This window comes from Falco rusticolus, chromosome 6 (genome assembly GCF_015220075.1).
Source record: "Falco rusticolus isolate bFalRus1 chromosome 6, bFalRus1.pri, whole genome shotgun sequence".
In the NCBI taxonomy this organism is placed as follows: domain Eukaryota; kingdom Metazoa; phylum Chordata; class Aves; order Falconiformes; family Falconidae; genus Falco; species Falco rusticolus.
The window spans coordinates 19045939-19071554 of NC_051192.1; the positions used below are offsets into that span (position 1 = coordinate 19045939).

General features: G+C 43.7%; 1 protein-coding gene across 5 annotated transcripts in view; it reads right to left on the reverse strand.

The window, feature by feature from the left end:
• Window positions 1-1097: 1097 nt before the first annotated feature.
• The window catches only part of INTS9 (integrator complex subunit 9), a 72865-nt gene continuing 48346 nt past the window's right edge, over window positions 1098-25616 (reverse strand). For all 5 annotated transcript variants that reach the window (XM_037391712.1, XM_037391711.1, XM_037391714.1 and 2 more), the window contains 5 exons: window positions 19810-19934; window positions 17703-17870; window positions 5343-5441; window positions 3342-3479; window positions 1098-2395 (listed from right to left, as the gene is read on the reverse strand). In XM_037391712.1, coding sequence (XP_037247609.1) covers window positions 2219-2395; window positions 3342-3479; window positions 5343-5441; window positions 17703-17870; window positions 19810-19934 — 707 coding nt within the window. In that variant the 3' untranslated portion in view covers window positions 1098-2218. The remainder of the gene's footprint in view (window positions 2396-3341; window positions 3480-5342; window positions 5442-17702; window positions 17871-19809; window positions 19935-25616) is intronic.

Below are 25616 nucleotides of genomic sequence, written 5' to 3' on the forward strand. Positions count from 1 at the left end.
CTTTCCCAAAAGGCATCAGAATCACAGAATGGTGGGGATCGGAAGGGATCTCTGGAGATCATCCAGTCCAACCCCCTGCTAAAGCTGGTTCATCCAGAGCAGGTTGCACAGAGTCGCGTCCAGGTGGGTTCTGAACATCTCCAGAGGAGGAAAATCAGAGGAGGAATTTCAGGTTTGTGGCGTGCTTTCACTGTGCCGGCAAACTGGTTTTTTCCTTGTTTTTTTTCTCTAAAATAAGCTCTTCATGGTGAACCAACAGCTCACCACGCAAGGTCCCCTGCGAGTCCTCCGTGGCAGCAACACTGCCTTGGATTTCCCAATACTAGGTCACTCCAGCACAGCCTTCACCAAGCGGGAGCTCCTGCTGTCACGGTCTGCCCGGGGCACGGCCAGCCTGCCCACGCGCAGCCGAGGTGGGCGCAGCAGGTACTGACGCGCAGCCTGGCGTCCGGCTTCTTAAAGCGACAAGTGAAGTCCCTTAGAATTATAAATGCAAATGAGGATATTCTCAAAATGAAGGCTCTGGAGCACTGGGACCAGTGCGGGAGCTGGTGCAGGTAAGAAGTAGAAGGATGCTCTCAAGGACTGACTACCAGGCCCACTGTTCCCTCTCTCCCTGCCTCCCCAGCTCACCTGAGTTCATCACATGCCCTCTGTGCATTAAGAATAATCTTTCTGGAGATTTAATTACAAGGTGAAATATGTCCAATTCTTGTATTCTATTTTCGAGCGATGATAAAGAAGCTGAGCTACTGCAAATGCTGTAAACTCTTACGAGGATTAATGCTCCTGCAACAGTTTTTTATCACGTTAATGACACTATTTCTCTCAAGCCTGGGACGTACACACAAAGCAAAGGTATGGATGCTGGAGTCTGTACATCCAATCGAATAGAAATGCTTAATGTGTATGAAATGTGATGTGGAAACTGCAATAGCAAATAGTTTTTATTACAGAGCTGTTCTTCCACTGCCTTAATTTCCCCAAAGCTATAAACTGAAGGAGTAGCTATAGTTTACAAATGTGTATATACGTGCAGAGGCGGATGTGGAATAGGCATGCAGATGCTTTTATAAACCACAGAATATGCTTCCTCCTTGGCAGTCTTACTATGCTTTTTATTTTTAACACCAAATAAATACAAAACAATCCAATAACAACAAACAGCAGTAAATCTGAGAAATCGGTTGCTTTTAAAAGCAATGCCATTAACTAACTTTAGGCCCCAAATAGATGATTTGGGGAGTGAAAAACCTCCCCAGGTCTGCAGTACAGATGGCTTTGTATAAATGACTCAGTATTTCAACCAGGATTTGGGATTGTGGGGGCTGAAAGGACAGGTTTTTGGAAGGTAGAAACAAGAGGCACCTAAATCTCAAAGGTTTTTCATGAGCACTGCGAGTTTAACTACTTCTTTTCAAGTACTTTATGTACTTTTGCAAGTGCCTTCCTGAGATACTTCCTCCACTGATGATGGAGGAACCCAGAAGTAACCAGGCTTTTGCAAGTCTCAGTGAAGAGCCTAGAGCTAGGTGGACAAATGTGGTCATAAAAGGCGGGGGTGCAGCGTCAATAAACAACTTGCGTTGCTAAAGCTTCTAGCCTTTCCAAAATCCTCCTGCTTTTGCAAGGAATGGCCAGGCTCTTGCCACTTTGAAGCTGTTCTACATGTCCAGCATATCCCCCTTTTTCTATTTTTATTTTTATAACCTTTGCCTTTCCAGCTTTCTCATTCTTCTCTTCTTTTTGCCTGTGAAATACACATGCACAATGTACATGGAAGACAGACAGGAAACTGGATTTGGTGACTGGGAAGAAACAGTGGGGAAAAAAATAAATCTTACGATATCTAAGGCCATTGTTTCTATATTCCTACAGTCTTCCCAGGTAAAGGACTGGGGCCATACGTTGCAGAGAGGGTCAGATAGAGAAATGTCTGCATCTGCACACAATTTCACCATGACCTTGTAAATACACACTCTATTTATTTACTCTGCAGTTCGTATCTCCTGTAAGATTCCAACTCCCAATTTTACAGAACAAAAATCCCCTCCAAAATATTCCAAAACCAGTTAAAAATAAAATTAAAAAAATAGATAATAAAAATACTTCCTTGCTTCTCCAAGAATGTCTCTCTCTCCCTGGGGTCACCTTTTGGAAAGCTCTTGGCAATGGTGCTCTGAGATGTCTCCTCGCAGAGCAGCATGGTGTCCACGAGCTAAAATTTCTGCAGGAATTTGAGAACCAGGTCACGGAGTTTCACCCTCAAAGGTTCATCGTTGTCACAGATGATGTGTGTGGAGTCCTCCTCAATCTGAATGAGGGTTTCTGCCTCCTGTAGGAGTACGATGTGGCCCTTGGCTGTGTCCTCCACCTTCACGTCACTGAAACCATGCTAACAGTAGCATTGGGGAGGGAGGAAAAGAGAGAGATGTTACTACAACTTGGAAAACCAGGTAGAGATGAAAGACGAGGGCACAGGGGAGGAGGGAGAACGGCTACAAAATACGGTGCCATTGCAGATATCCTGCATCTCCGGGGTTTGCAGAAGAAACACACATAGGCTAAGCTAAGTATGACCCTCATTATACAGATGGACAAACTATAGAGCAGCGTGGCTAAAATCAACATTTTCCACTATACCAGGTCACTGCAGTTGCAAAATCTTGAGAGGCAAAGATGGCAAATGGCTCCTTTAACTACAGAAATGACCATCTGCTGACATTACTGCCTCAAAGAAGATGGCAGCGGAGAGCTACTGAACCCCAGGGCAAACTTCCTCACAGGCAATCCTGCCCCTTTCCCTGCTAATTTTCCCCAAGTAGTCATGCAGGCGCAGGGCTCCACAGAGCAGTAGCCAACAGCCTGCAAGTTCAGCCATCAAGCTCCAGCCCATCCTGTAGCTCCTCAGAAAGCCTCTCCATCAGTGCAGACATTTCCAGGATCCTTTCTTCACTCAGTCAGCTCATTTTCACAAAACTTGTAGGAACTTAAATACTTTTGAGACCTCCTCCCCACTGTTCAAATTTATTGGAAATCAGATGATGAATCCAAAAGTTACATGGGGGAAATTCACCCACCCAGAGTGACCCCAAAAGTCTGCTTCCATGGGAAACCGGGAGGAAATGACTCACATGTCCTACGTCAGGACATGACTCCACAGAGAACCCTCTATACTCGGTGCAGGGACACATGCTCCCTGAAGCAGTTTGCTAGCTCGTTAGCTCCTATCCATTTCAAGCTACACTAAAATTATTAACCTCTTTCTGCTAGAAAAGCAGCACATTTCTGAGATGAGTAGAAATCCACTTGAACCTCACTTGCCACAAAAGACTTCCTACCTTCTCAAGCATCTGCACAAACTGGTCCACAGGAATGGAGCCGCTCAGCAATGGCTTCAAAGGTTTGCACTCCGGCACGTCATCACTCACTCGCTTTCTCTTCTTGCTGGCGGGAGGTTGCAGAGGTTTTGGAGGGAGCTAATGGATGAGAAGGTGCACAGCAATGCGGTGAATCACATCAGCTTATTATAGTTTAGTCGGAATAACAAGTGCCGAAGACAGAAAAGGAATACTGGTTTTGTTTTGTGACAAAGGGGAACGTTGCAGTGCTGAAGGGGAGAGGAGAAACCCAGCCTTGGGCTCCACTGCAGCTCTGCACACGCAAGCCATCGTTTATAGAAACAAATTAGCAGTTTTAGTGCAAATCTCTGTTATTTTAAAATTTCTGTCAAATTCAGTTCTGTTCAAAGTTCCATCATCTTAAAAGGCCTGTCTGACTCAATTCAAGACTGAAGCTTTCTATTTTAGCGTTCAAGTACTCTGCAGTATTTTCTAGGAATCATGCCTGAAAGAAGTCAACACCTTGAAAATCACACTTCGGAAGATGCAACAGGTTGAGAAACGGGCAAATTCAGAACAAGTAACCACTCAGGGCATGAGAAAAACGGGAAATTTATTTCTCACTGGCCTCAGAAGAGTCTTTAGAAAGAACTTGAATACAGACAGGGAGGCATGAGAGATGCTGTAGTGCCTGAAAAATCACTGGAGTGTGATCTGGGTCTAATTTTGTGGTGCTTCAGAAAGCTATCTGCCTTCACGCATCCCCGAGGCCCTTCCCCGTTGGCAGGGAGGGGTAGGCAGGGGTAGCACGTGCAGCAGCAGCTAAGCTAGCACTGTGCCTTGCTGCACGTGCGGGCAAGGTGTGGGCTTAACTGAGCGCTTCTGAAAGGGCATTTCATGGAGATGAAAACCAGAGTCCTATAAAAAGAACAGTGAGGAAATTATCCTGTAAAATAAATCCATGTGTTCTGTGCCAAGTTAGTTAGGTCAGGGAAGTGTCAGCACTGGTCTTTCCCAGTGAACCAGCAACTCAGTCCCTGGGAAAAAGGTGCTGGGGAAAATTCCTCCAAAATCTTGGCACAACCCCTTGCCAGGGATGCATCTGCACAACACACAGGGAAACTGCCTGTGGCAACTCCAGTGCTTTGTAGCACCCGGTACACTCCAGGTGACAGACTGGGCTTCTCAGCTCTGTGTCTTTCCCATCATGTAGCATCATGTCTGAACATGTAGCATCATGTCTAAAGACAGCCTGGCTGTTGTGCACTGATATAAATTCTTAACCGATCTTTATGTCCCTGCATTAAAGACATTATCAGACTGGGCCCTATTCCCAAGGGTAGTGGGCCCAGCCCAGCTCTGCTACCCAGCAGGAGAGGCAGCATCACGAAGGGTGTAGCCTCACTGAGTTCCCTGCATGCTCATGCATCAAAGGAAAAAGGGGACCGAGGCATCCACTGCTGAGCAGGTCCACCAGACATCATCTCCTCCTGCAGAACACGAATGCCAGGAACTGCAGGGTCAGCTGCAGGGGGGTGGTAGGAAAAAGAGTGCACACTCTTACTCTGTACAAGGATGCAAAATCTGGTTCCTGGGGAACGTGGCAATTTAAGGAAGTCAGTCCCTGCGCGTATCTAATGTTTTAGGTCACCTCTCCCCTCTGACCCTCAGTTCTAAGTCCATGAGAAGCTGGCTGATCCTGGTGTATGGGTTATAGAAGACAGTAGCATGATTTGTAGCCTCTCCTCAGGAATAATCTCACTTCCCCTTTTATCTTAGCCAGGCACATGGCCAAAAAAAAGAGGGTAGAGAGATTTATTTGCATCCCACTCTCTAAGTGAAATTCCTCATTTGCACATGCCAGGACAAAGCATCTGACAAGGACTCTGCCCAGGTGGGGAAAGCATTGACGGAGGGGTTGCCTCATGAGAACAGCTGGGGTCCCAGATGGCAGGAAACCCTGTGTAAGGATATTTCTCTCCCTTTCCCATTATACTGTACCTGCAGCACATGCTTGTTGTCTTTAGTATGCAAGACGGCAGTAACTGTTGCTAAGGAAATACCAGGCTTAATCTCCAAGGGCACAAGCGAATCTGCAAGCTAAAGCAAAAGAAGGATTTTGTTCAGCAAGTGATAATCTCAAAATTTGTATGACTCCAGCTGTGATTTAAATTGGCAGCATGGTATTTTTAAACATGGACTAACGAACTGTAAACACAAACCCACTGACAAAACACAGAGCCCTCCTCTTACTGGCTTAGCCCTCCTTCCAGCTCTTGAAGCTACGGACTTCCATACTGTTATCAGAGCAGAGCGATGTTTTCAGTAACAAAAGCAAGTCTCAAAAACATAACAATTAAAGAGAACTCTTCTTTAAAAAAGACATCAACTACTTTATTAATAATTTTGATTAGTAAAATTCATAATCTAATTCCACATTATTTATTACGTTTGTTATGTTGATGGACAATGAAAAATCAAAGCCAATTTCCTTTCAGTTCCTCGGTGCTGTGGCATTCTGACTGCAGAACAGCTGGAAGAAAAGGGTTTGTCCTTAAAAACTCAATGGCTCATTGACTGGTTTGCAATTTTTCCTTACAACGCTGCACAGAAACCCTTCCACTGCCTTTTATATAATTCTTCTCTGAAAGAAGTAAAATTTAGTCTTGGCTCCAACTTTTTTATTCAATGGCATCCTCCCAGGACCCTCAGCACTGAGGGTGCTGGCCGCGACGGTGGAGTGGGCAGTACTGCACCTGCTGCGACTTGCGGGAGCCGGCCAGCTGGGAAGCACCTCTTCCAGTCACGTTTCCAAAGGAACGCTGCAGAAAACAGTGCTCATGAGCACAGAAAATTATTCCCTTTTTCCCTCCAAGGGAATTCTAGATGACAACGCACTGGGCACTGAGTACCCTGGAGTCCTGTCCATGACTGCAGCCAGGATCCAGCCCTAGACAAAAAGGTACCCGCACAGCGCATGGGCCAGCAGCCCAAGCAGTTTCCAAGTACTCACTGTGTCCTCTCTGTGTAACTCACTGTGTTACTCACTGTGGACCCGAAGGCAAGGGTGTGCAAAGTGTGCGCCGTGTCTGTGGGGAAACCCTGCAGGTGACTCACAAAAGCAAAATGAGTAAGACTGCTCATGCGTTCTACCACTGAATGGGAGGCCTTTTCAGCTGCGAAGACAAGTGACGCCTAAAGGGACAGAATCTACTTCCCTGTTTTTCCTGAAAGCTGTACCTTCAACCCGCCCAGACCATCACTCCATCTCATGTACAAAGAGTCTCTACAAGACAATCCTCGTCTGAACTCCATTCCGTTTCATCTTCAAACACAAGCCACCTCCACTTGAAGCCATATATTAGTAAGAGCTTAACCTCAAGGTAAGGAGTTCTTTTGAAACTTCAGCCATCTACTGTAGCGCTTCCACAGAGCAGAGCTCTGGAAAACCAGCTATCATCATTGCCCTGCCAGCAAGTCGACATCATCCTTCCTTAGCTTGCCAGATACTCCCATGCACGAAAAGCAGGAAGAGAAACTCAATGGATTTTAGAAAAGCATTGTATACTCCCATTTCGGAGATAGTGCACCTGAAATAAAAGATTAAATTCCTTACCAAAGACCACCCAGTGAATTTTCAACATTATCCAAACCAGGAGAGGGACAGAGCAGAACAACTGAACCCTGCCAATTCTCAAAAAATTTCAGGTACCAAAACTCTACTGCTAAGTACCCTGGTCTGCTGTAAATTATGATTATGTAGGTGATCACTCTATTACAGCAAAGTGCTAATCCTTGTGAATATAGAAGCAACTGAACTTGACTTCAAAAAGCACTCACTACAGGCCTAGTTCTTTTGCCATCAAAGCACTGAGAAGGCTTTTCTGTTGGCTTCAATGGCAGCAAAGCTCAGATACTTCTAATAACTTCTGCAAATCTTACCTACCACTGGTAAAGCCGCAGGAAGATTTTGAAAGCACCTCCTTGAAATAGAACAGTTGGATAAATGATTGTATTGGAAAAACACAGACGTTTCAAGGCTGCATTCAAGTCCCACAAATTTTACACATATTCAGACTTGGTGAATCTTGGTGAAATCAAAATTCCATGCAGCAATTCAGATTGCTGTCTCTCCGGGACTCTGTTCAAGAACTTTAAAGCAGGCAATTTGAATACGGTCTTTATAGTTTGTTGTTGAAGGCTAACAGAATGAAAATATAATGATAATGATTGCTTCACATTTCCCCTGGGACCTAAAGATAGTAACACTTGCAGCAGTGTGTTGTGCTATGTTGCACTTTGCAGTGGTCGAAGGCACTTTCCATTCCTACCACCTTCCAGAGGAAGATCAATACAAAATGGGTTCTAATGAAGAATACATGGCAAAATGACAAACACTGTAAAGAGAAAGATCCTTAAAAACCAGAGAGTTGCTTAGAATCAAAGTCCTCTTCTGCCACTGATATACTTTGATACCAACGTTTACGCAGGTTTTAACCACACAGTTGGTAAATAGCAACACTTTAATTATTAACAGTCAAAAAGACAGTAAGACAGACATTCATTTTTATTTTCTCTAAGATATTGCTTCATCTCTCAGCCCTCTCCATATTGCGGCCAATCCTTTTATTATAGAAGTTCACTGACCCAAACCAAAAAGGTCATTTAATCACATCCAGTAATTCACCCACCAAGACCAGACAGCACCGCTATACTCCTCTCAACTGACCTCCTGCACACACAAATCACAGAACTCTTCCAAAATGCTGGATTAAAGAACCCCTGTTCAGAGAGATAGCAAATCTTGTCTATACGCCAAGCAATAGCAACTCCACCATTTCCTCTCACAGGCTGTTCCCAACTTTAATCTTCCTTGCAGCCAGGAAACCGTGTCTTATTTCAAGGTTGAATTTGTCCAACTTTCAGTTGCTGGATCTTGTTATGCCTTTGTCTGTGAGATTGAAAAGCCCCCTACTATGCACGAATAAATGCGTCTTCCTTCCAGTCATTATCACAAGTCTAATGCCACATGCTGGCATCAGGAAAGTCACAAAAGCAGAGACACACGGCACTGAGAACTAACCTCACATTAATCAGTCCCCTGCCCGTGGATGAGCCTTAAGACAAACTTGTGAGGTTGTTTATGTGTACTGTGCATTTCATTTTTTTAAATCCCTCCTGTTAAGGGAAGTTTAAACCAGAGATCAACCAAAACCCAAGTCACTGACTCTCAGTAGTCAGAAACTGCAAGTGCTGATGCGAACCTTGTAACGGCTGAGGGAAAGAGCACTCAGCTCGGGATGCTCTGCTCCGCGATCGGAACGGCCCACCCGTGCTCTTACGGGGGAAAGACATTTTACTGTAAACTGCAGTTGGATCTTTCATGTAGGATTTTCCACAACAAAATGAGATCTGACACACACTGTGTGAGCCCAAACCCCGTTGTTGGGCAGACTATAGTTGTTTATGAAGAAGAACAAATGACACGGGTTAGGTTACTCTGAAATCTCTCCTAAGGCCTTCACTGGGGACAACTCTCCCTAGGCTGAAGGTCGCACACTGTCTTCAGCCACCAGCCAACACCCCTCCTGCTAGCAATGAAGAACTGAACAATGACTGAGGATGAGATTAAAATCAGGAGAGGACCAGAATTTTAGCACACGTGCTCTTCATCCTATGGAGGATTTTCCAGGGACAAACATGCAGAGACATGCACCAGCCAGTATTTTAACATCCAAGTTGCAGCTTTACCGGTTGTGATTTCTTCCTAGAGTTTTGGGACACCTTTCCAGACTTCTCCCTTTTCCCTCTTCACCTCCGAGTTTTATAAGTGCAATAGCTCTTGGCTTATGCTAGAGAGAGTGCGGGAAGACTGACCCAGCAGGGAAAGGCAAAGCCAGAGTTGAGTGAGGTGAGCTGGGTCTTCACCCTCCAGGACTGGAGCATAGGGGAGCAAGTAAAAGCACAGCGAACCTTACCAGTAATTAAAATCCCCTTAACTTTTAAGATTTGAAATTCACTCATGTGTATACTAAATTACAGCATGTGTCTTCAGAAAAGGACACAGCTGGGTTTTCACATAAAAATTAAATGTGTATTTTCTAGATTTGCACACTGTGCATAAATATACTGTCTCGGCCTTAGAGGTAGGAGCCAGAGTTGCAATTCTGGCTGAAACCAAAGAAAACAAAGACATGAAACAGACTATGAAACCACTGGTCAGGACAGACCCATTATGAACTCAATACACTGCAAGTCCTTAGAAAAAATAAATAAAGAATGAAGTTGCAATATATTCCTTGGGGCAGGGATAGGTTTTGTTAAGTGCTTGTGCAATACCTAGCACTCGGAATCCTAAGGGGTCCATTACTCCTGCTACTATACTGCAGTAAAAACGTAAATGGAAGGAAAATTTTAAGAAATTATCAAAAGTGGATCACATGTGACTAACACAACAGCTTTCGCTGATAAGACAACTGCTGAGGGAATTGGGGCAGCCACGGTCTGGGCTTCTGGGGCAACCACAGCCTGTGCTTCATGAAGCACTAGCAAGGTACCACATGGGAAATTAAAAGCTGTGGATTTCTACAGCAGTTTTGAGGTGGGGAAAGTGCTGGTTAAAGCAAAGATATTCCCAACCAGCTACTGGGCTGTTGCTGCAATTCCTGAAGGGTCAGCCTTGAGCCTACTCCCATCCAATTTTTATTAATGACCCCAGTACAGAATAAAGAGAGTGTTCAGAAGGCCCCACTGAAGTTTGTACAGGAATCCGTAATTGAAAGAAAGGTCAGGCTGTCATGGAGGAAGAACTAGATGACCTCAAGAACTGGAGTGAGAAAACCAAGATTAAATTCAATAGCACGAAATGCAAGGCCAGGAACTGGGCTAATACCGAGAATTTCTGCTGCGAGCTGGCAGCTGCTGGAAATGACAAAGGTGAAGGGTCCAGGTTTATTAGTCCATCCCATGAGAACTGAGAGTCACAACTGTGACACAGCCATGAAAAAGCTAAATGCAACTCCAGAAATACCAGGTAATTCTAGCAGAGATGAGCTGTTGCTATTATATTGGGCCGAGCAAGATCCCGTCTGAGCTACTTGTAAATTGTGGGTAATTTAAGTTCAAGTAAGATATTCTGAAGGGTAGAGTAGGGCAGGGAAGCTGTCTTGTAAGAGGAAACGAAGTATCTTGGCTTGTTTAGCCTGGCAAAAAGAAAGCCAGAAGGTGAATTTGATTATTCTACATAGACACCACAGGGAAATTACCAGTAAAAGGGAAAATCTATTTATACTAAAATGTGATGTTAAGAATAAGTATGTGCAGACCAGCCATGAATAAGCCTAGGCTGGAAATTGGGATGTTTCTAGCCATCAGAGACAGCGGGGGTTTGAACAGCATTCTGGTGGGAACAGCAGGGGCAAAAGTCTTCACAATTCCAAGCTGGCGCCTTACATTTTTTGAGGCGAATTATAAACACTATTACTAACTGCAGCTGGGTTTGGCCATGTAACCCGGTAGGGCACTTCCATTTCTAGGTGGAAATGATTGCTTTCAGCCTTCAAGATTGCCAGGCATGAGGAAGTTCCCATCCAGATCCTAGCCCCTAAAAAGGATGCAATTTGTATGTGACAGAAAAAAATCCTGTTTTAATAATCCTAATTATTAGAAGAGCTGATTTTCAGACCTGCTTGCCTTCAGAGGGAGTCCACCAGGCCCTAGTGATCACAGTTTCACAGAGCTTTTTACAATTAACTAGTCCTCAGCAAATCTGAATGGAGAACAACGTGCTTCATCCTCCATCCCTCCACTCATATCGCTTCTCACACACATCAAATCCAGTTTCTGCATGCAGAAAAGCACCTTCCCAGTGTACCTTTAATAGGAAAAGAGTGCCCAAATATTCCACATGATTAAAAGCTGTGCAATAGCCCTTTCACAAGCCAGGATGATCTGTATAGACTGTTTTGTAAACAGAAGAAAAAACATAGTCATCATCCTGTCAGTTATATTTGGATGGCAATGTTAGGAAAGGAAGACAATTTACCTCGCCTCCTACCTCCCTGCCTCTTCTTATCCCTTCACTATTTAAGTACCAGGAGCTCTGTTGTCAAGCCGCTTGAAACTAGACACAGAAATGCACAAGAGATTATAGCGTGGGCAGAAGTCTCAAATAGATTCAGCCTTGGCTTTATACCATCTGCTAAGTCAGGCAGAGTCTGAGTGCGGGAAGTCTGCAACTATCAGATCCTGCAGAGGAAACAAGAAGGTATGTGGTCAAACACATGCACCAAAGGGGAAAGGTCTAAAGATTTAAATACGCCTGTGGAGTAAGCATTCATGACCAGCAAGCATATTAAACAAGGCACAAGCATGCTGCAGGCCATTGAGCAGTGGAACAGAAACTGAGGAATCTTTCCAATGAGACTTGAAGGAACAAGGGCATTTCCAAGAAAGAACAAACATCCTAGAACTAAGGGCATCTACGTAATCACTAGTGAGTGATCCAAGTCATGTCTTGCTGGGGTTTCAGCCTCAGATTTTACAGAACCCAGGTGTTTTAAATGGCATGATTAAGTTGCTAAACTAACCCTAACTTAATAGATCTTTCGGTTTCTGCGGGTCTGCTACAGTTCTCTGGAGTGGATTTTAAAGTCTCATTAACTTCAGCTGACGAAGAAACATGCCATAAATATGTAAAGTTTCTGATATTATTGCTCGCAAATGCCTACCTCTTAGCTTTACTCTTCCATGAACCAACACTTAGTGGAGAAACAAAACAAGCCGAAGGGGTAGTCCTGCAGTTTTGAGCAATGAAACAAACCTCTTCTATTCCATGTTCAATTAACGGACCAGGGCTCCAGATCAACATGATGAACCCTGCCCCCGAAGCCTTGAAATCAAACCCAAAAGACAGGTACTGACCAAACAATAGCACGTAATCCTGGGTGGGATTATAAACAGTAGTCTCCATACTAAAACTAAGCTCTGGCTTTTTGCCAATCCAAGAGACAGTTTTAAGGAGGTGTTTAAGAAGTGTAGCGAAGTAGATTTATGGCTGTTTAATGAAGCTCTTGCCCAGTGTGCTGCGCAGCCTGGGAGCAGGCAGAAGAAGTTGTCTGAGGAACTTTCAAGAGGACAGTGGAAGCCAGAATGAACAGAAGCAGATATTAGCCTCCAACTTGAATGACCAAGGACAGGCATGGGATGCAAGGACGTGAAATATCTTCAAAGTAAAGGCAAGCAGCTTACAGATGCAAAAGACGAGTCACTTGAAAGATATAAAATGGGCATCAATCAAAATATTCAAAATACAGTAACCGGTTTATGGGTCAGATTGTCAAGTCAGAATGTGATGTTGTTGAAGCTCCTTGGGAAGAGAAAGGTGAGCACCTGGCTAGAAAAGAGTGTTATCTTAGTCAGCCATCAAAACTGAAGGAGAAACAAACCTAGATATTAATGTGGGCAGGGAAAAGGAGACTGGGAGCAAAAAAGCAGATCCAAGTTTCATCAATCTAAATAGGGCAATCTGTGGATAAGACCAACCAGTGAAAATGTACAGGGGGAAGAAAAAAGAAAAAAAGCAAAGGAAATGAAGGATAAGACATTCAAAGCCCACAAAAGAGGGGAGAATTCTCTTGCAGAAGCATTGGAGGCTTAACAGAGAGAAGAGACATGGGAATGAGGCGGGAGACATTTTTAGGAAGAAAAGAATGTCTGATTGCCTTCAACACTGATGACATAAATCAGGAAGATGGCAGACTCCAGTGGTTCTGGATTCACCTAAGAAAAGGCTGGTAAAAGGTGGCAGAAGAGTAGTTTTGGTGGAATGTCAAAAGGTGAAGTCAAACTTACAAAAGGCCTGTGCTAGAATGAGGGGGACTCCAAGCAATTTTATAGACAGTGGATTCAGTGAGTTTGGAGCTGAAGGGAGGAATGATAGTAGCAGGAGCAAGCAGGTTGGTTATATTTCACTTTATGGTAAGTGAGATGACAGTATCTTTATGCAAGGGAGAATGTTTGGAGGAAAAGAAAGTGAGAGGTCAAGAGATTGGATAATGTGGGGTCACTAAAATAAGTTGAGGATTTAGAAGACAGACAAAAATTAAAACTCTTTAGTCCCTGAAACATGGAAGGAAGTTTGAGAGGTAAGACGAAAGCCATGTTTTGCCTTTCTTTCTCTCAAAAAGGAATTGGCAAGATCCTACATGGAAAGAGAAGTCAAGACAGCAGAAGGGGAGGGTGGAGTGAAAGCGACATAATTATAATGGGCTGCCAAGTGGCTGTTTTCCTAATTCTTCTCTACTATAGTTCCTTATAATTTCACTTCATGCTGCGCTGTGCATTGCACATTCACACTCTCCTATACTGGCCCGTGTCCTGAAGAACTTCCAAATAGAATATTTTAAAAACACAGAGCGTTCACTGAAGTCAGTCTGCTGCTGGAATCAAGTGATCCGCACCATTGTTCAGCTGTAATTAAACTGTAGGCACATTATTTGCTCAAACACTACTGTTTAATTTATCTGTTTGCTCCAGAAGGTGTTTTCCATTTTCCCATCGTTCTCCTGTGAATAGACAATGCCTAACCAATTTCCAGGAAACAGTCTTTTTTTTATTATTTTTTAAAGTGAAAGGCAGATGCCGAGAAGAACAAATTAGTTAAAGCCTAAAGGTTTCCACAATACCTCTGAGAGCCATTCCACCCTGGCGCCTTGAGACTGTTAAAACCTCTCTCTAAACAAAGGCTGCTCTGAGTGTCAATCTCATTAACATACAACAGTCCTGCTTGACCTGACTTTGCTCTTCGGTGAGGGGATTGAAATGTAGACAAGCTCCAGCAGTATAAGTAAATTTACATTAGTCTGACAGACCAGAATCTGAGCCACTGAAACAGTTTTGGAAAGGAAATTTCACACTACCATACCGTCAGTCTGTATTGACTGACACCATGCTGAGCCAACTGTTTGATTTTCAAAAGCTTTTAAGAATCCAGACAGAAGTTTGAGCACATGTCCATTTCTGAGAAGGGGCTGTGGATGTTAGGGAGAAGGCTATTATGAGACTCTCAGCTGCACTTTAGATACAAGTCCTAGCCCTGGAGCAGATCTAGCAATTACTTTTTTTTCCAGGGTGGATTTCATCATGCATTTTTGGCTAACATGGCTTTGACAAATAACAAAGCTTCACAAGGTTTGCTAGGAGCTATAAAATACCCTTTCCAACTGCCACTTGAGCCTTCACAGAACCCCAGAGATGGTGGCAGCCTATATGAAATAAATGCCCTTTCCTTGAAGTATAGAAATTCCTGTATATTCAGGGATCTTTAAAGAGTCTTCCTGGATGAAACTACCGAAAAGGAAACATTAAGCAGCAAATACTCCCCACCGAGGAGCCGCATCTATCCTATCTGCAATCCTGTCTTGCACAACCAAGCCAGAAGAAGGGGAAGTTACAGACATTTTTTGCTACCACTGTGTAAACCCTGCCTGAACCCAACAGGCCATCTGCATCAGCCTCTCGCACCGGACATCCTAACGACCTCCCTGCACAACGGGACAGACAGGCAGGGCTGGGAAAGGGAACGAGGCAAGCCATGCAGATGGCACATAAAAATAATTAGGGAGGTAAGGTGCTTATTTAGGGGGTTAGCATCAAAGGAAATATAGGGCCTAGAAAAAGTCTCTTCCTCCTTCTCCTATTTACTTGAAAACAAAACTATGATCCTTTGGGATTGACTGTTGCAACTGTTTACACTGAGCAGGAGAGATGATGCAGTTACACTTCTCAGCGGTTACCAGCTATGCTGCTAAGACTCAAAGGCCAAAGTCAGAGAGGGTGGGAGACAACATACCACCCCTCCCATGCCTTATCACCACTCTGCAGGTCAAGCTGGAAGCAAAGCCTATCCTCACACAGTGATGTGATGAAGACATGCTGAAATAGAGATTATCCAGGGAAGACAGTCTGTGATCACTACAAATTTGGCATTGCTACTCCTCTAGCAAGTTCCCTTAAAAAGAACGAGCAAGATTTCTTTTTGAGGATGATTTGCATATCTCAGTGCCAGGGAATGGCCTCCTATCAACAGCCCTGAATCACAGCCTTGCTCTCAGAGGCAAGCACACAACTACTAATGGGTCTAACGCTCAAAGAACCCCCTGAGGCAAGCAAACACTACCTCCCTGACACCAGAGGGAAGGAGGACAGCTTTCCTGAAAGTCTCAGAGAGGAGCTGGTCTACCTGATTTTTGTATCGTATTAAAAAGTCTTTTCAGGAGCATCATTACATACCAAGTAGCTTTTTGCAACAAATTGGTAAGTGCAGCTTTAGAACCAGGAAGAATAAATACATGGACATGGAAAATCACAAGTGAAGTTTCTATTCCCTGAGCACAGGTAGCTTTGAAACTAGGGCTCCTGTGTGACTATAATTTGACGTAATTTTTTAGAGGAAAAAAAGGGACATTTCGGTCAATATTCCTGCCTGTGCAGCTTTCTGCTCGAACTCTCCAAGTCAAAGTGAATGCAACAGAAACCAGCTCTCATTTTCTACATGCTTCTTTGATACCCATCCCAGGCTGGTGAATACCACATTATCTACAGTGCATCCTTCCTCCAAGAGCCCAGAAGTTTTGGCAAATGTTCTTATTTCTACGCATTGTTTTTACCCAGAAGTACAGGAGGAATTCATTTGCTTCAGTGACAGACAACACCTAAAAACCACTGGAGATCTGCCTTAGAAATGGAGAGCATTTTCACATTAGTGGCTACCAAGGAGACTGCATCCACATGGCCTCTTGAGCCTCAAGTGTAAGTGATCTTGCTGCCAACAGCCAAGCTAAAAAGAGAAACACTGACTTGTTTTCTGATGCTGTCTAGCCCCATGAGCATGGCACTGCCTTCAGACTTATAAGCTCTGCCAGAGAACTCTGCAGTCCTCAGTGGCCTTTCCAATGTGAGCTGCATTTTGTGTTTTAGACTTGCGCTGATCATCTAGGAAGACTTTGACAGAGCAAGAAACTGAACCTGCAACTCCCATGGACCAGTCTAGCTTTTAGACAACTCTCTCCCTTGATACGAACTTCAAAATTTATGAGGGTTGGTGAATATTCATCTGTAGCATCTGTGCTAGTTTGAATTCTGTTTGCAGGGAAAGCTGGTATCCACCCTCTTCACAGGGCTGACGCAAGAGAGACGCTCACATACAAAGGCTCACTAACACCCTCACAGTTTAGGGGAAAACCTAAAGCTTCAGTGGAATCTAAATAATAGGTAAACCATGTGCTGGTGCTCTGCACTCAGAAAGTAAGGTTTGTGTTGGTCATGCTGGTGAATGGAAGGCACATCTTACTAGTCTTAGGTTTAATAGGATCCAATAAACATACAATTTCCAAAACCAATTAAATATATATGTGTTGATGGAGTTGCATCCAAGTATATTTTCTAATTAAAAAATCCCTCCTTGTCTCTGGCAATCCTCTAACCAGTGGGCTGGGCAGGCAACTAATAGAACTGATGCACACACGAAATGGGAAGAATGGGTGCTACGGACTGGCTGAGAGATTTTGTTACCTGGCTACCAGTTCTGTACTTTATGTTTGGCTTAACTAAGGATACTTCCTCCTTCTACTCTCTGATGAAAAGTAGACTCATATATTCAACCGTTTCCAAAGGGCAGTAACACCTCCTTGTAAAAAGCCACTATCACCTTTGATCCAAGGACACATTTGTGCTGATTGGACTGTCAAAAAAATATTTTAAGATCATGCCTGTTAGAATATGGGTCACCCTTTGTATTATGGGTACATTTATATTTGATTTATGGGGTTAATAAATTATTAATAGAAGTTATGGGCATAAGTAGTCCACATTATAGATGGCTACAAGCAATCCATTAGCCTGTTGGACTCCAGCAGCCTGTAGGAATTAACCATTTATTGAAACTGTTGTAATAGAAATGAGCCATTTTACTACTATACCTTTAACATATAACTGAATACTGCTCCTCAAAGGAAAGGGTATTTCTTACAGCAGGAACTTCAACTTGACTGGGCTTGCCCCACAGGTGGCTAGCAGAGATTGCCCTTTTTTCTGTATTTTGAGATGCAATATATCCTTGCAAAGGCCAATTCACCTAAACATACCTTTTGCTTGTCCACAATGGTTTTTTTCAATTCCCATTAGTTTACACAGTGAAATTCTCTCACAGAAATGCTTCTTTCTTAGCCCTCCATTTGACAGAAAGCGCTTTACATGATCACAGTCAACACTAAATCACAGCCATAAGGTATCTTTACTCAAAGGGGCTACCTGCAGCAGTGGCAAGAAGCCACCATCTTTTCCCCCACTTCTGTTACTCACTTCTGGCATGATTTCAATCTTCTCATAGCGCCGCTTGTACGGAAGGGTCAGCACCTCTGCTCGGCGGTAGGACATTGGCGGGGGCTGGCAGTCTATCATCAGATCTGTGCGATGAGACTGGGTGGGTGGTGGCTGGGTGTACTGCTCTGGGCAAACTACATGGAGAGGCTGCAAAAGAAGAGTGAGGTGACTGACAAAAAAATTTGGTTGATTCTTGCACTGCCCTGCAACAGTAATCATTGCCATAAGGAGGTTTACAGATTGTAAATAAATTAGCAGGCTAATTTATTTGTATTTAAAAAAAAAAACCACACCAAAAAGATGCAATCCAGAAGATCCAGTCAGTACTGGAACAAACTGTTCAAGAGCAGGCAGTCTTCGTTTTGTGAACAACAGTGGCCAGAGTAACAAGGCCTAAATTTGTGTCTTTAATAACCACTTCCCTATCAGCAGTCATGTTAGCGGCCATAAGGACAGGGAAAAAAAAGAACATTCAATAGCTTTTTCTTCCAAATCCTTGTCACCTAGATTGGAAGCAAATGACAGTAGTGGTGACCATCACAAAATGGCACGGAGTGAGGCAGATGTACCAATATGCAAGGCTGCAAAAACATTAGCATAATAAGCAACTCTGAGTTTTCATGACCTGCCAGCAATATATTAACAAAGAATAAACAGGCTGGTTGCCACAAGGATCACTGCAGGATTTAAAAGCCAAAGGACAAGACAGCATTTCTGCAAACTGTTTTGGAAACAGCATTACACTTCAGTAGTAAAACGGGAAGAAGATGCTTGTCTGAAAAACAGGCAGCGGCAACTGCTATTAGTTGTGTGATGACAGGCCAGGTCACAGAACAATGAGATAAAATGATCCAGACACTGTTAAGAGGTATGGAAGAGTACGTATTTTTTGTGTTCAACCAGTTGAAGATAGAACAAAGGGGAAAGCTCAGCCAGGAAAAAAACCAGGGTATTATTTTAATTATGTCATGAGTCAGAAAGCAGTTTCAGTAGAAACAAACAGGATAGACAAGGAGAGGCCAGTAAAGCCAAGAAGAGTCAAGGGGGGAAAGCGGAGACTACATGAATGCTCTGGCCTTCTTCCTAGACAGAAGAAGTCCGGGTTTTGTAAACTGACTAAGGAAAGCAGTGGATTTGGAAGAAATGTGAAACACAGGAACAGCAGTGCCAGGACTAAAGCAAGTATCAACTGCAGGATAAAGAGCAGAAGAGACGGTTAAAGCTGAGGGTGCTGAGGACACTCGCACTTGCTACCCTATACATTAAGACTGGATTAGAAACAGCCAGGTTTATTCAAACAAACAGGAACCAAGAATGTGGGAAAAAGTTATTATGACTGTGAAGTTATTAGGACTAGAAGCTGATGAGGGGCTGGAGCATCTCCCTGGTGAGGAAAGGCTGCGGGAGCTGGGGCTGTTCAGCCTGGGCAGGAGAAGGCTGAGAGGGGACCTGAGCGATGCACACAGGTACCTTAAGGGCCAGTGTCAGGGGGCCGGGGCCGGGCTCTTGTCAGCGGTGCCCAGCGACAGGACAAGGGGCAACGGGCACAAACTGCAGCACAGGGAGCTCTGTGGGGAGAGCAGGAAAAACTTCTTTCCCTTGAGGGTGCCGGAGCACGGGGACAGGCTGCCCAGAGAGGCTGTGCAGTCTCCTTCTCTGGGGGCGTCCAGAGCCCACCTGGACACGATCCTGTGCAGCTGCTGTAGGAGAGCCTGCTTGAGCAGGGAGTGGGCTGGGTGGTCCCAGGGGTCCCTCCAACCCCAACCATTCTGTGATTCTGTGACTATATATACACCTAAAAAGGAGGAAAGGGATGTACACACCATTTGCCCTGCACTCTCAGCTTTTAGGGATCTTCCAGCCGCTCTGAGCAGAGGCTGGCAGTCATTTGGCATTTATGGCATGCCATATTCATTTTGGAGCCGGATGATAAAGGAGAGCTCAGTGTTGTGTGCTCCCTCATGAATAAAAGGATCTGGGTGTTGCCTGGATTTTGCTATTGTTTAATGCAGCAGTTGTTCATAATTGGCCTAATTATTTCAGGTGTGTGAAGAAACATAAGAAAATGCAACAGAAAAATCACTACCTGGACTTCTTTGAGTAATTTAGACACCTGAATGAAATTCAGTCTTGTGTCAATGGGACAGTAAACACATTTCATCGCCAAAGGTTGATAAGGAGCCAGGGCATCCAGATAAGAGAAATCGGGTTCTGAAAAGAGAAATGATGAAAACACTGAATGCCTATTAAGAACAAAGATAGCCCGATTCTTCTCTGATCCCACATTCTAGTCTAGACACGCTGTTGTTCAGCAATGTTAATTCTGTTAGATTTCTCTTACCTTCTTCCTTCCCCCACCCGTTATTTTCAGTTAATTTGATGAAAATTATGCCCACAATTAGTCTTACCTTAATCAAGCAACAGAGCAATACTATTTCATTTGAACACATTATTGCATGATTTTTATAACAAATTTAATCAAGACAAAAAACATCACCTCTTATTTTTAATCAGATCCAGTAAAAGAAGGCAAGATGTAATCATTTTTGGTATCATAAGGCAACCCAAATGTCAGCTTGCTTTTCACTATGACAAAAATGCAGCATAAAGATTGCATCTTGATAAACATGTACCCACGTCCTCTGCTGCAGACACATTACCTCCCAACTCCTTTTTCCTTACAGTATATATGTATATATATCTTTTAAATCCAAGTGCCAGGTTTAGACTGGTGGAAAAACAATGGTCCGAATTTTAATACAATGCAAGTGGAACTGTAGGGAGCCCTCCTGTTGAAGGGCCAGGCAGCTGGGCTTTTTACAGTTAGTTATGCCAGCAGATCAGTTCTAGTTCAGGCCAGGATGAACTGAAGGTTGCTTGCGGTAGGGGCTATCCAGAAGGAGAGATGGGCTGTGATAACTTCAGTAGTTGGTATCGTTATTAGACCCAGCAAGTCTCAGCTTCCCTTGTACTTGTATTACTGACTTTTAAAAATCACATTAGAGGTTAGCCAGGGAAAAGTCATGCTCTGAATGGGCTTTTACTCACACAGAAAGTAATACAACACTGAGAATACTACAGCAAAATACTGATTTTTTGGCGAATGAGAAACGTAAGGCTCACAGGTGACACAGTGTAGGATACAAGTAGCCACCTCATTTTGGGGGTCACCAACTAATGGTGTGGAAAAGCTTATGCCATCACTGTCTACCTGATAATTGTGGGATAGATCACATAAAGGGAATGCTAGAAAAAGAAAAACTGGTATTAGTTTGGTAAGTATGGAATGAGAAAAAGGGAAGGGGGTGTATGAAAGACTTATCTGCCAGACTATTCTGAACCACGGGCCCTCAAAGGACAACCTGCAGAGTGAAGTGCAGTTGCAAACCACCAAGCCTTGCTACAAAACAGTGTGAGGTATTTCTCTGTTATCTGCTCAGGCTGTGTAGAAGGATGAACTTAAAGGAAACTTAAATACAGTACAGATACTTCAGTCTAGATTTAGACAGCCATCTTCTATGTTCTGACATCACCCTGAGGAGAGCACTGGCTGGATTTCTCAGGTAGACAGCAATAAAAAAGTCCTTAAAACTTTACCACAGGAAGTTCAGCACCCAGCATGGCATCCAACATTCAATATTGGGCCTCATTCTACTGATAAAGACAAGTTAATTGCTAGCCTAAAAATCTGCTGCTGGCTAAGTACCAGTGATCATGATGCGGTTATATTTACCCTGTGAGAACAGAATATAGCATCAGCCAGTGATACATACGTTTGGAACTGTCAAAGGGATAATTTTCCCAAGTTTAAAGCAATTGTCAAAATAACTGCCTGGGAACATCAAAGTGAGAAATATTAACAAAAAATGATAGTTGTACAAGAACATCTTATGAGATGTCCAAAAAGTCATGAATGCACAAACATGAAATGAAAATCATACTGGGCAAAAAGCCATGCTAGCTAAAAGCAGATGTTTTAGTGGCAATGAAACAAAGTCTAAAAATATCAATGTAAAAAATGGGAATTAATGGCAGTGAAGTTTAATAGCAATGAATAGGATTTCAAAAATGAGACTACTGAGAAGGTAGCTATTTGAAGAATCATCAGTGATCAATTAGGGTTAAATCAGACGACATTTTAAAACTCGTTGGGAAAAACCAGAAAACTTAAGTCAGACACAGGTCTTACACTGGAGATGTAAAATGAAATTGCAAATAGTAAGTTCAAAACGTTATCAGAAGGGAGCTTTTCCATATCATCTGGTCTTGTGGATGACAGAGATTTGACTGCTTGTATCTGAGAATGCCCTGAGGCAGCACCTATTCAGACTAAACCTTTTTCAATCAGTAAGCTCAGATAATGTACAGACAGGGATTGTTTTGATCTAAGAATCCAAAATGGCATCCAGTCTATAGTCTCTGAACAACTAATCAGAATGTCAGAGCCTTGGCAAAGTGGGAAATTCTAATGAAGGAATTCTAACACAGGACTCTGAAGATTTAGAACGTGAAAAACAGAACTTGAGGTAGTCTCACATGTTCCTCATGTGACATACAAGAATAGCTGTTTTGAAACTACCAAAACCCATAAGTCACCTGTCTGATGGAAGACAGTTCTCGTCAAGGACACATATTGACTTTCCTGACAGAATTACAGGTCTTTAGCTTTTTCCCAAGACATCTGATTTACTACAGTGTGACACTGAGTTATAAAATCTTCCACTGTACAGCACTAATGTGGCATGCATGAGCTGTTTTTAAGATCTCCTAGGGAGTTAGTTTTTAAAGCATTGTTGTTATTGGAGAAAGGGCAAGAAGCAGACTTCTTTCTACCATGTCTTATTCTAGAATTTATTTGTGGCTTAGTGGTATTCAATATTTTAAATCAATAATCTATTCAATACTCCTTCAGCGGTAACATTTGCAGATGACACAAGCAAGCAGAGCAGCACTACAGCTCACTCACAGCTGGTGTCCTGTCTATTGGCTGCAGCTGCTGTTTTAGTCTATATTCTCTTGTAGTTGTTTTTTACATTACAAATTGGAGAGGTGGAGACTACCTAGCTCCTGTGGACTGAACATGCAGTGTCATCATTAACAATACCGAATGGCCTGTAGTTTAAAGGTCCTAATTACTAGAAACTAGGAGTCTTTCACTGGAAAAGCTAGAACATCATCTGACATCACACACTGCTTCAATTGACCAAATTTCTTTCATAACTACAGGAGATCTTATCTTAAAACAGGAGAAACTAGGTAATTGAACAATATAAATCCTGGGCATCAGTGGAGGTGCTTCAGGTTTCTACTGGAGTTACTAAGAACAGAAGAATTCAATCCGCTAGGAATTTCTGTAGACATAGATGTCTTTGTTCCAGCTGAGACAGTCATAAGGAAGAACATCTTGCTGAGTGGGTAAGCCTACAGGCACAGAGTCCAAAAGTCACAGACAAATGTGGCCACTGGAAGCAAACCATCACAGAATCACAGCATGGTCAGGGTTGGAAGGGATCTCTGGAGATCCCCTAGCCCACCCTGCTCAAGCAGGCTCTCCTACAGCAGCTGCACAGGATCGTGTCCAGGTGGGCTCTGGACGTCCCCAGAGAAGGAGACTGCACAGCCTCTCTGGGCAGCCTGTCCCCGTGCTCCGGCACCCTCAAGGGAAAGAAGTTTTTCCTGCTCTCCCCACGGAGCTCCCTGTGCTGCAGTTTGTGCCCGTTGCCCCTTGTCCTGTCGCTGGGCACCGCTGACAAGAGCCCGGCCCCGGCCCCCTGACACTGGCCCTTAAGGTACCTGTGCGCATCGCTCAGGTCCCCTCTCAGCCTTCTCCTGCCCAGGCTGAACAGCCCCAGCTCCCGCAGCCTTTCCTCACCAGGGAGATGCTCCAGCTCCTCATCAGCTTGGTCACCTCTGCTGGCCCCTCCCCAGCAGCTCCGTGTCTCATGAACTGGGGAGCCCAGCACTGGACACAGCACTGCAGATGTGGCTTCACCAGTGCAGAGCAGAGGGGGATGATAACCTCCCTCGACCTGCTGGCCATGCCCCTCTGAATGCACCCCAGGATCCCACTGACCACAAGCACCTGGAATCACTGTGCACTCCAAAGTTATTACAACCAAAGCAGATCTTAACTGGATGAAGTATAAACTGGGAACGAATTTCAAAGATCATGACCTAATGTATCCACAGGTTGTTTCAACTGCATTCAGATGCCTTAACAACTTGGTAGGGTCACGTTCTAATAGAAAGCTGCTCTATTTCCTCATTTCACAGAAGAATTGCATTTTAACACAGAAAGGTCAATTACCTCTCTATAAGAAGGCACAAAACAAAGAGTTCTTGCCATTAAAGGCCAGTTTTTGACACCCTCGGATGGTGAGTAGCATATTCAGAACATAATTAATGCCACAGATTTCCTAGGGATTCATGAAATACACAGCCCAGCAAAGGGTGTACACACACTGGTTTTAACTGAAGCCTCAACTGGAGCAGAATTCACTATTTCTAAGATAATGAATATCTATATTGCAATTTTACCAATTAAGTGTAATTAGGGCCTATCTCCTGAAACTACCTCAGAAGGTCAGGAGTGATCAGTACTGTAACAGCTAGGATATTAATGCTGTGGTACCATGCGCCATTTCACAGCATAAACACAGTCTAGGTTTAAGTGACTTATCTGCTCAGCAGAAACCCCCTTGTATCTTTCCTCCCCTTGCAGTCAGGCTAATTACACACTCCTTTAAATCTTTCCAAATTGGTTTAACAGTACCATGATACCGTGACACTTTTTGGTACCAATCTGGGACTTGCTCATCACGAGCCTCAAGCCTACAGTTAAAAAAACAAAGAAGGAAGGAAATAACCCTTTCTCAACCCGCTTTGCTTTAGAAGGTTATGTGCTTTGCAGCAGTCCTGTTCACTAAAGACGAGGAAAAAAAGCTTAACAGTGGGACTCCGTCATGCCCTTGCTGTGGGAGTAGATTTGATCAGTTACTCAGTGTTCTCCTTCCCATTCCTAATTACTTTCTCCTAGTGCAAAATTCACACCTTTTTTATATGGCTAAGTTAAATATATCACATCTCCTACTTATACCAGAGCTCATTATACATAAAATCAGCAGCAATGGCCTACGGGATTATTTGCCGTCACAGATCTGGAGTGCCCGCTGTAGGGTTCTCTTTGGATGACACAGCAGGCATAAAGACATCCGGACAAAACGTCAATTTGATGGAAGACCCTGAAGCATTTTTAAGGGGGATCAAACTCTGGAAGATAACCCCTTTGCTAGACTTCACAAAAGCTTCATGTCCTCTCTTAAGTACTTTGTCTTGCCGTTAATGACTGGCATGGTCCCAGGATGCAGCCACCTTGTGGATCTCAGACCACAGCTCATTCTGAGGTGGACAGGGCTTGATTCATTAAATCCATTAAAAGTAGGGTCAGCGCTAGAAGCAGACTGGGAGAAGTGGAGGAATTTAAAAGACCTGTTGTGCCCCTGGCAGCTTGAGTCATTGAGAAAGGAAACAGCTCCCCAGGGTATTAGCTAGAGCTGTACCTTCAGCTTCAGATACAAATGTGTCTGTCAGCCAAAAATTATCTGAAAAAAAAGCTCAGCCAAAAGGCAGCAACGGCACAGATCACTACTGCCAGGTCTGTATGGGGTGCACACTTCTGAAACAGCAGAGATGACAGAAACATCTTTTGAAACAGACTGTCTGGTTGCCTGAGGTTTTGATGAAAGGGCGGGAGAAAGGATGAGGAAAGGTTTGTGATTCCAATGGAATAGGAAGAAGTGTTTCTCCTTTCTGACCAGCATCAATTAGGTCTTGCCTGGGTTTAACTTGCAGCCAGCTGCTTTTAATCAAAAAATTAATTTCCTGTAGGCATTT